Source organism: Colias croceus, chromosome 29 (assembly GCF_905220415.1).
Source record: "Colias croceus chromosome 29, ilColCroc2.1".
Taxonomy (NCBI): Eukaryota; Metazoa; Arthropoda; class Insecta; order Lepidoptera; family Pieridae; genus Colias; species Colias croceus.
The window spans coordinates 3,673,041-3,684,929 of NC_059565.1; the positions used below are offsets into that span (position 1 = coordinate 3,673,041).

General features: G+C 32.8%; 1 protein-coding gene across 1 annotated transcript; it reads right to left on the minus strand.

The window, feature by feature from the left end:
- Positions 1–151: 151 nt before the first annotated feature.
- Positions 152–7,406, minus strand: LOC123704420 (40S ribosomal protein S3a). The gene is made up of 8 exons (XM_045652811.1): positions 7,321–7,406; positions 6,923–7,019; positions 6,344–6,429; positions 4,011–4,106; positions 2,681–2,828; positions 1,810–1,971; positions 1,121–1,181; positions 152–253 (listed from the first exon to the last, which is right to left on the minus strand). Exons 1-8 carry the CDS (start codon positions 7,380–7,382, stop codon positions 171–173), a joined length of 795 nt encoding a protein of 264 aa, XP_045508767.1. The 5' UTR covers positions 7,383–7,406; the 3' UTR covers positions 152–170.
- Between the last annotated feature and the right edge of the window lie 4,483 nt (positions 7,407–11,889).

Here is an 11,889-nt window from a genome sequence, read left to right on the forward strand (position 1 = left end):
TACCCGAGAAAGGACATGGGCTACTTTTTACCCCGGGAAATAAGATAGGTTTTATCCCGGAAATCCCACGGGAACGGGAACTATGCGGGTTTTTTATGACTGCGCGAGCGAAGCTGCGGGTGGAAAGCTAGTAATAAATAAAACACAAAAATCACTATAAACGTATATTCTTATACACTTTCTTGTACGGGTGGTTCGTAGCCCTCAGGACGCTCCGACTTGTCACCGGCCTCGCCGTGTTTACCGCCGCCACCTGTCACAGATTATACAATTAAAAAACGAAAAAAAAAGTAAAATGTCATTTTTTTACAAGTGTTGTCAGCAATAAAATCAAAAGGGAACACAATTTTTCATCAGATGTGTGTCATTGCGAGCTAGGTGGATCATCATTTACACTTCTACACTAATATTATAAAGAGGAAAACTTTGTTTGTTTGATTGTAATGAATAGGCTCATAAACTAATGGACCGATTTTGATGAAATTTGGCACAGACAATCTTTAGACCCTGAGAAAGAACATAGGCTACTTTTTATTGCGAAATATGTACCACGGGCGAAGCCGGGGCGGATCGCTAGTTTAGAATAATATTATAAATTGTACTATGTTTTAAAGCAGTATTATTTCCGCAGTGTGGGAAAGTGATGGCGCTAGACGAGCTATATAGCGCTGTCATTTTTACACTATGGCAACAATACTGCTTTAAAACATCATGGTACAGAGATAATTAAAACTGTCATCTTTTTGAAAATCCATACACCCATACATATATTATAAATGCGAAAGTAACTCTGTCTGTCTGTCTGTTACTCAATCACGCCTAAACTACTGAACCAATTTTCATGAAATTTGGTATGGCGATATTTTAGTACCCGAGAAAGGACATAGACTACTTTTTATCCCGGGAAAATGACGCAATCCCGGATATCCCACGGGAACGGGACTATGCGGGTTTTTGTTTGACTGCGCGGGCGAAGCCGCGGGCGGAAACCTAGTATAAAATATGCAAAAATAGTAAGTATGGATACTAATAATATTATACAACAATGTTTTCGTCTTCAATTTCAAGGAAAAATAATAATTACATACAAAAAATGAATCAAAATAATATCATAACATACCTTCTCCGTGCAATTCCATAAGCTTAGCAATTTCGAAACGCGGCCTCTTCAATACTTTCACCTGAAACAAACAAAAAATTAATATTTATTTGTATTTTTCATTACAAATATTACTATTTATTTATATAATTATTTTATCAGCAGTTAAAATCAAAAGGGAACACGAGTTTTCATCAGATTTGTGTCATTGCGAGCTAGGTGGATCATCATTTTGGTACAATCATTATAATTGAGACGATTTAAAAGAGCAACTATGAAGTTTCTTGCCAGTTCTTCTCCATAGATAGGTACTGCTTTCAAATCGGTGGTAAATGTTAAAAATACGTTATAGCGATTCAAAAGTGCTTCTAGAAGAAGTACTATTGAAATGTTCGAGTTTGAGTTTGAATATTAAGACAAATCTCTTGAAAAATAACAGAAGATTACAATTTCAAATAAGATAACTGATACATGTTTTTGTATAATTAGCCATTCCAAGTAGTTTTAAATAAATAGAGGCAAACATGAAACAGCTCCTTTATAGAACAAACACACTCAAAATAACCTCCTGGTAGGATACAGAAGGAAGACCTAGAACCTACTTGTCCCTAAAAAATTGAAACAGATGTATGCATAATGCATCTGCCCCTTACCCCACTAGGGTAAATGACACTTCCTAACTATATTTTTATTTATTTGTTTGTACCAACCTTCCTGATGCACACGTCCCTCAGCGGGTAGATGCTGTGGCACACCTTCTCAATGTCCTTTGCGATCGAGTCGGGGATCAGTTTGTTGACCACTTCCCTGAGTTCAGAGTTGGCAACGTCACGGGTGATGATGTCGCACATCTTCTTTCTGATCGCACGCACCTAGGGAATGTTTATTTGTTAAAATAAAGATTATAAATACAATATATTATAAATTTGAATATTGCTAGAGGTTGCATATTGGTCAAAATTTAAAAATTCCATTTCATTTATGCATGGATGTGTAAAATGATTTATTTTAAAAATTAATTGAATTTAAAAATTATTATTATTGTTTTACTAGCTCCTCCCTAAATTTTTAATTAATTAAGAAATAGAATCTAAGTATTAATAATTTGGCAATATTTAAGATAGACAAAAACAAATAATGTAGCAACGACACAATAAGCCAAACATAACGAGTACGTAAGGCATTGTTTTGAGTGCGGTAGCGTTTATATTTGCAGTTTGAAACGATATAAGGGTCATGTATAAACCCATATATAGCTGGACTGCAAAACATAATCTAATTCTTATATATTTATTTTAAATTCTTTATTTTACTATTTTTATTGTAAGAAATTTATATCATTCATCTCAATATTATAAACAAGAGGTTTCAAAATGTAAATTAGTTTAAAATTACGAACTAAACTGGGTAAAATATTTTTATTATCATGAAAAATGGCTGTACAAGGCATAATTCAGTAGACATAACTATGTAATTTTATCAATAGAAGACCTAAATTAAATAAAATTATTACCAAAAACTATGCGGGTTTTTCTAAACGCGGGCGGAAAGCTAGTAAATTAATAATCTAATATGATATACCTGAGTGTGCTGCGCATAGCACGTCTTGCGTTGGCTCAACGAGTCCTTGTTGGTGAAGCCAATGCAGAACACTCTGAGGAGATAGCCGTCTGTGGTCTTAACGTCGATGTTGGCTTCGATCAGCGTCTGCCATTTCTTGACCATCCATCTGTGGGTGATCGCGAGGTTTAGCATATTGTTAAACTCAAACTCAAACATTTATTTATTCAATTAGACTTCTCTCTTCGAGAAGCACTTTTGAAACGTCAATACAATTTTTTTAACATTTAACGATTCGGAAAGCAGTATCTATGGAGAAGAATTGGCAAGAAACTCCATAGTTACTCTTTTAAATCATTTCAGTATTACAATTTAATTATTGTTATTTAAAGATTATGTTTGATGAATGTTTGTTTTTATGGTGAATTTTTGTTGATAATGAATAATCTTGGAACTGCATACTATTGTTTTAAAAAGAATATAATTGTTTGTATAATTTATTTTTAGTTGTTATAATCTCTTATATCTATAGAACTGCTTCATTTAGCTAAAAATTTTTCACAGTTGTAAAATATGAAACACAGAATTTTTAAACTATCTCAAATTGAAACAACTATACCACTTTACAATTGTAACTTACATTTTGGTGATAAAATAAAATGTATATGTATTTATGATGTCTATATAAAAAAAAACGATGCATTTCCAAGTATAATACCCTGTTACAAGAGATCTTCCAATTATGTATAACTTTTTTTGTAAACATTAAACATACTATGTAGTTTTTATTTCCTGTTTCTTATAAAGTACAAGTTTTAATTTATTCCTTAAAAACGAAATCCTTGCAAGTTACATTAGTGGATAATAATAGTTTAGTAAATGTAATTGTCGCAAAAAGATGAATACATCAGTAGATAAACTACTGCGGCAATTTCATGTTAATGCAATAGATAATATTTGCAGTTTGAAACGATATAAAGGCCAGAGCAGCGTCTTTATATAGCTGGACTGCAATGTTTGAAAATTCTTTTGGTAATTCAGAAGAGAACAATCGACTAATAATATTTGTAAATAAATTTATTACTAACACAAGAGCATAAAACCTTAAATCCCCTTTAGAAATTTCAAAGTCAATAAATTGGCTATTTATTAAAAAACGTGTGTTTGTTACTCTTTCACGCAAAAATTGAAATTTAGCACACATATAGAGGGTAACTTGGATTAACACATAGGATAGGTTTTATGCCAGAAATCCCACGGGAACGGGAACTATGCGGGTTTTCCTTTGAAAACGCGGGCGAAGCCGCAGGCGGAAATCTAGTTATTTATATTTCATAAAATATAATCTTACCTGAGCTTGTCAGTGGTTAGGTCCATGCCGTGGAAGTTGCAGAGCACATTGCGTCCCTGGACATCCTCGGCAATGAGACGGAACTTACGGAAAGACCTAAAAATTATACATTTATTAGGTTATAACGAGTTATTGGCTTGTGAAACATGAGACAATTGTACATAGGAAACTTTTGGGTTTTAAGATGACTATAGGGTCAATTACAGCTTATCTATACAAATATTATAAAGCTGAAGTGTTTGTTTGTTTGTTTGAACGCACTAATCTCGAGATCTACTGGTCCAATTTGTAAAATTCTTTCAGTGTTAGATAGCCGATAGCCCATTTATCGAGGAAAGCTATAGGCTATATATCATTACGCTAAGACCAAGAGAAGCGGAGCCACGCGGGTGAAACCCCGCGGCACAGCTAGTTAATACATTAAACCATACATATTAAGAATGATTATAAGTTACGTAGTAATTAATAAGCTGAGATATATTCATATGCAAAACAAAGAATTTAGATAGATTTTCATTGTATTTGTAATATGTTTAATAAAATAAACCAATATTTTATTTTTATAAAATAAAAATGTATATAGATTGATGCAATATGTCAATGAAACTTAATATTGAACAGAAATAGCTGATGAAACATAACTAACGTAACGGCACCGGTTTCCGACTAGCCTCCTCTATCCGACCATTTTGATTTTTATTTGATAAAACGTTTAAAATACGCGCGACACTCGTGAAACTGAAGGCTTTCGATTCAATCACTTATCGTACGTCATCTGTCCAAAATTGGGTTTCAAATTTTAACCGACATTTCGTCAATCCAAGAAAAGCTAGGCGAGGGTGTAGTTTGTATTGAATTGAATGCGAAAAAAACATAAAACGGTGAAAATAAACATTTGGATTTTTACGCTAAATACTCTGGTAAGTTTCTGGTTAATTTACTTTGAACGTTTTATTGGTGTTTTAAATTATTAATTTTAAAATATACATGCAAAGATAGCGTGTTTTTATAGGTTTTTTTGGACAAATAATTATGGACGGAATGAGGAGCTTTTCAAAATAACAACATTCCGAAATCCGACCGAATCGGTCGGTAAACGGAATTTCGCACTCTGTAAAAGAAGGTAATTATCTATTATGCATGTTGTTTTGTGGAGGTTTCGTATTAAGTTATTTATTCTAAACGCTATGCTTATATACTACACCTGTATGCGACCAATGCTAACTTTAATGGATTATTTGTAATATACGTTTTAACTGACACTCTTTTTTGATTTTTTCGTTATTCATTTACAAAGACCGGTCTGGTTTAAAACCTTATATTTTACGTTTATGACACATAATTGCATAACTACGAAATTGTGAGATCTTTATAAGTGTACATATGAAATAGAAATGAACTAAAAATGAATATCAATTTCGGTTTAGAGGCTTTATTACGCAAATTTAGGTTTGGTCGGAATCTAGGTGCGATATATTTCCCTGTTTCCGTCCAACTGGGTTGCTTTTGCTTGCGCTGTGCTTGAGTGAAATTGCATGCGTTTATTTCAGGTCATCATCATGAGTGATAAAAAAGAGGCTGAAGTATTCTCATTAGCTGAAATAATACTTTTGGTGAAATGGATTTTAGAATTGGGCAAAGTAGTCAATGGGACATTCTAATTTAGTGTGGATGACCAGTGAGGCATATTATGAGTTTGAGTAAATGTAATTTTAAACTACTACAGTCTAACATAGAGTTAGTTTTTGTTATTATAATAAATGCTCAAATATTATTTAAAACTAGCGGTCCGCCCCGGCTTCGCCCGTGGTACATATTTAAAATATCTCTCCATAAGAACCATCCTCGTACTTCAAGTAATATAATAAAAAAAGAATTATCGAAATCGGTCCACGCGTGATGCAGTAAAAAGACGAAACGGGTTTTTACGAATTTCCATTGTATTTCTATTACCATAAAGTTGATTTTAGTAGAAAATATTTGACTGGTCGGAATCTAGCTACTCAGTGGTCGGAAACACGTGTATTTGTACTCAGTCGGTCGGAAAACGGTGCTTTCAGTTAATTTCCAGTCGTGACAGTTAAAATCCAAATTTAGGCAATAAAAAGCCATTATGAAATACAATTATGTGCATATTTTAAAATATAAGTTTGTAATCTTTCATAATATCATTTTTTCTTATGACCTCTAGAGTATTTAATTTATCTTTTAAAGGATTCATTTAGCCGTATCAATCAGTGGTCGGTATTCGGTGCCATTACGTTATTAAATTTGACATTTTATAGACACACATTAATTAATAAAAAAGAGAATGAATAAAAAAAGGCAATTACCTTTCCGCATCAGTATCAGCTTGCAAGTCAGCGAGGGAGACTTCAAATACACGTCCCTTCAGGCCTTCGGATGCAATTTTTGTTCCCTGAAACATACATATTGTTAAAATACTGCCAGAAATAGGTTATTTTTTGTTATTAAAAATGTTATATCAGCGATAAATCAAAAGGGAACAAAGTTCTCATCAGATGTGTGTCATTGCGAGCTAGGTGGATCATCATTTTAGTAATAACTTAAGTATAATAATACCTACTAAGTATTGTTATGATGCTTTATTACAAAGAAAGAAGTCATAGAAACCATACCAAAAAATAATCTGCTCATGTGAAATTAAAAGCTATTTTCGCTTAGTGGTTATACATATTTAACTAAGTAATTTATCAATTTTTAGTCATACAGTGTAGAGATCTTCGACTTTGTGCAAAAATGTACGAACAATAAAGTGTCATGGTAAAGGTTATTTAGCACGTGGTTACACTTAAAAATATATATCCCTAGTTTGTCTCAAAAGATGCAAATATCAATGCATTTAGCACGTAAGTTGAAACTAACATGTGGACTTCAGAATATCGACATACCTGAGTACGGTTGACAAGGGTTGTGCCCACTTGCCTCTTGTTGAACATGGATGGTGCTTTGACATCGTACCAATCCTTACGTGTGAAGGGATCAACACTGAAAAGTAAAAACAGGTTAGCATATAACCTACAAACAACTTACCGACTTGGTATAGAATTTATATTGAACAACACTTCAAATATCGAAAAATAAATTGAGTCTAATGTTAACTATACGTAAAGCTTTATTTTAGAGAGCTTTTCGCAATCACTAAGAACATAAAACAAACTACAATGACACGAGACACGAACTTCATCCACTATTATTTCGAACATCACTTTCACCGGCGCGATAATAATTGATTTAATAGATTGTGCAATTATTATAGTATCCATTTTGAGGATTATTCCGAACTTACATCTTCTTCTTAACACCCTTTTTACCGCCTTTCGAGAGGCCTTTATTTTTACCGACCGCCATGTTCGCAGTCAAACTTGTGAAAGATAGGCTTGTTGAAAAAATATCGATACATCGATATATCGATATTTTTAATTCGAAATATCGATATTTTTTGCCGATATATTGTTAACCGATAAATCGATATATCGATATAAAATATCCAATATCGAAAATTGTATCAAAAACGATATTTTTATTTTATTTATGGATTTTGGCTAAAGTCGCTAGAATTCAAAGCCGTAAAACAAATGAAAAAATAACTGTATAGTCTATGACTTGTGTTGACACCACACTTGACAGTTGACAGTTGGCACTTCACTTGACACTTCACTACTTCAGTTGTTCTTTTGTTTCTGGTTTCAAGGTTCGTGTCCGGCGTCGCTAGTAATCAAATTCAAATTCATCAAAATAACCTGTAAACCTGAAAATAACCTAAATCTGTTATCTCGTGAATTGTTTACTGTTTTCCAAATCAGAATTTATTTTTCACGACGTAAATCATGTCATCTTCCAGCAGTTCCAGCGGCAGTGCTGTGTGGAACTTTTTTAAAAAGACCTCTAAAGGTAACGTAAACCACTTTTTTTTTAATTTTGCCGATATATCGATATATCGATAATTTTTCCGCGATATATCAATGCCGATATTGATATTTTTTTTAAATATCGATGTATCGATATATCGATATTTTTTTTCACTTTCGACATCCCTAGTGAAAGACAATTTTTTGTTTATGGTTGGAGCAACTGTCAACTACGTTGTTTATGGCGATGGAGGGGTGCTTATTGGGACAGATTAAAAATACTTACAGAATTTTAAGAGTTCTATGTTATCTTCACTTCAAAATTATATTGAGAACACCACGGATTAGATCAAAAAGGAACACAATCATTTTTTTTTATTATGAAAAAACATGCAATATGTTTTGCTGTCGTGTTCTGATTTACATGACAATAGTAAATGAAGATGGTATTCAAGGAGGATACTATTTCCGTTATTCTCCTATAACCTTTGTTCCATATTTTTAAGCAGGTGTATTCAAAGAAGCTTTTCTAATTTGTTCTCAATTTTACATGTTTCACTTTTACTCTCTCATAGTCTTTCATTCTTATTAAAAGTAGGTAGGTCTATCTTCTTATAATATAAAAGCGTATATTATTATTAGTCTGTGATAAAAGTGAATCGCAAAATGTTCGTAAGCGCATAACTCGAGAACGGCTGAACCGATTTCGATAATTCTTTTTTTTATTATAATATTCCTTGCAGTACGAGGATGGTTCTTATGGAGAGAAAACGTAAACATGTACCACGGACGAAGCCGGGGCGGACCGCTAGTAATATATATAAATCTCGTGTCACAATGTTTGTCCTCAATAGACTCCTAAACCATTTAACCGATTATAATAAAATTCGCACACCATGTGCACTGTGCAGATCGATCCAACTTGAGAGATATAGTTTAAAGCACAAAGCGGGCGAAGCCGCGGGCGGAAAGCTAATTGTCTAATATATTAGTACTATATTGAATATGCCATGTTGTTGATCAGTTTTTTTGTATCCCTTTCTAATTTTGAATTTTGAAAAAATATAATATACTACTGCAGTACTGCTGTTGTTATAGGCAGTAACTTCGGCTATTTTCATACCGATATTCCCGAACATTAGGTTTAAAAGGAAAAACACATTCACGCGCGCGGGTGAAACCGCGGGGCGCAGCTGGTGAATAATATTATGATGTGAATGAGATAGCATTATCTGTGATAAGATAAGGTGATCTTATATTTAAGTTTTGGTTAAAAAAGACAAAGGTTATAAAATAATCATTTAATTTAAATCCACACATTCATTCCATACAATTTATACAAAAATAGTCATACTTACTTACATACAAAACAATTGAAAATACTAAAACAGATAAGAATTAGAAACATTTTTTTTCTATTTTTTATACTGTGGTATTTGGTCCCCTGCAATTATAATTTGTACGATAAAAATAAAATGATACACGTTTTATGCCTTATTATTAAGCATTTGTGTTAATTAACGCCTAGTACGATGTATTAGGTATCTATACATATAAACAAACGCAACACATCAATACCGTTGCACTATTTATTTTTTATAATTAATTATTTCACAAAATTAAATTAAGAATTTTCATAAAAATAATCTATCATCTAGAATTTTTTAGTGAATGGGTCGCTTTAAATATACCATTCACAGTATCAATCTTGTGTCAACAGTATCTGTTTGTAGTTTATGTGAATGGAATCTTTATGAAATATTATTTAACTACATGTTAGTAATTTATTAGCCTGAGCCCAATAGTATGAATAAAAATAGTGTGCAGTGTAGATAGGATATAAGCACTTCAGGAATTTCACACAGAGAATTTTTCAAATCGGACCAGTAGTTCCTGAGACAAGCGCGTTCAAACAAACAAACAAACTCTTCAGCTTTATAACATTAGTATACTATGATTGTCTGCTTGGTAATAAAGAACAACCTTATTGACCGTAAACCTTTACCAAAAAGTTAGTATTTTAACAGCTTAAAATATAATTGGAAAATATCTTTAATTAACTTAAAATATAATAATGGAATGATTTTTGTTTTTAGTTTTTATAATAATGTAATAATTAAAATTAATCTTAAGCGTAGTTTACAATGTTTATTTTCTTAAACTTATATTTCAAGACATTGTCCAGAGTATTTCTATTATGTAAAGCGTTCTACCCTTCATTTTTTTATGTTCAATTAATATTAAAAACACTAAATAAAGAATAATATATTTTATAACGTAGTTCATGGATAAAAAATATTTAATAAATGCTCTAGTTCATATTATCCTAATAAAATATCGATCAAAACATTAGATCGTGTCTAAACTTGACTAAAACATGATTTAAATCTGTAAAGTATAGTAATTCTGAAAATATACAAAAATAAAAAATGTGTTTTTTTTTTTTTTTTTTTTATGTTATGGGGAGGCAAACGAGCGGGCGCACTGCCTGGTGGTAAGCAGGTTGCGTCGCCCATAGACCATAACAAAGGTTATGGTTGTTGCCTACCAGAGAGATATAGGAAGGATTAAGGGATTTGGAAGGAGTTAGGGAGAAAGGGGCGAGGATGGGAGGGATTAAGGATAGGAGAGGAGAGGATGGGTTGGGGATAGGAAGGGATGTGGGCCTCCGGACCCCTCACTCACCGTACGGAACGCGACAGTGAACTGTCACTATGGCGCCGATATTCTGCGAGGGTGTGGTACCTTCCCCGGTGCGAGCGTGGCCCAGTTCGTGCCGAAGCATGCTCGACTCCCACTTTTGAAACGTGACTCCCACTTTTGAAACGTGTGCGTGAAACAGTGTACACACGTAAGAATTGAAACTTCTTTAAGACCTTACTTTTCAAAAAAATAATTTACTATATGCAAATTTTCAGAAATACGTCGAATCACGCGTGGATGAATAAAAAAGGGGGCGCGTAACGGAAAAATGTCACGCGTTACGATAAAATGTAACACTAAGTTTTTTCCAACCCCGCTAGAGAAGTTTCTCTTCAAAAATACTTTTCACTCTCAGATAAGTTCTGTAACTAATTACAAGTACCTACATTTTTTGTTTATGAGCAAGTAATACAGATGACTAAAAACTAATCTCCTAAAGACAATGCTATACGGTAGGAAAATTATCATAAAAAACATTGTACCGCTAAATGAGATTCTTAAGCTTTTATTAAACTGTCCGTATTATGTAGACATGTTTTAAAAAATATTTATCTTTCATCAATAAAACTATAGATTCTTGTCATCATAGGATAATATCGGTAGTTTTCCAATTACAGCACTAGAGCGCATTATGCGGCATAATGCTTAACGTTGAATGTTTCAACTACAGCAACGCTTCGTACAATCGAGCACTCTTAAAAGTAATGAGCGTGATGCGTGCAATCGATGCCAACTCAGTGACAGAATTTTAATTTTTCCCCTTTAAATTCGGCATTGTGCGCCACTGAGTCGCATTATGCTCTGTAATTGGAAAACTACCATCAACTATTTATTTTATAACAAAATCACTATTTTTGGTTTGGTGGATCGTATCTACAACATTCTTATAATATCTTTATTATTTTTCTTAATCTATATTTGTAGAGGTAAGGAGAAAAAATATATTATACATACTTGAGTTAATTTATATTTGGATTACAAACTGGTAATATTATTTCTCCTTACCTCAACTTTATCTAATATATAGTTATCTGTGAACTTTATACTTGAAATGGCAACACATGCAGCGTTGTCAAAATATAAATCATTAGAAAAATGTCAACGGATTGAAAATTCAATGTCATTTCATCATTTCAACATGTTTTTTAATTAATTTTCTCATAATATTTAACTCTTAGATTACAAAATAAAAGACAGATGGAGCGTTGCCGAACTAAACCGAATAATTTATCGTCATTTTCAATAAAGCTATGTGTGCTGTCATTTCGCCGCTGCACTGTACGTACACGGTGCTTCTGTGTTGC

Coding starts and splice junctions, on each gene's coding strand:
- LOC123704420 (XM_045652811.1), bottom strand. CDS start 7,382: ATGGCGGTCGGTAAAAATAAAGGCCTCTCGAAAGGCGGTAAAAAGGGT. Junction 7,020..7,320: donor AAGGGTGTTAAGAAGAAGAT/GTAAGTTCGGAA, acceptor TTTACTTTTCAG/TGTTGATCCCTTCACACGTA. Junction 6,430..6,922: donor CCCTTGTCAACCGTACTCAG/GTATGTCGATAT, acceptor TGTATGTTTCAG/GGAACAAAAATTGCATCCGA.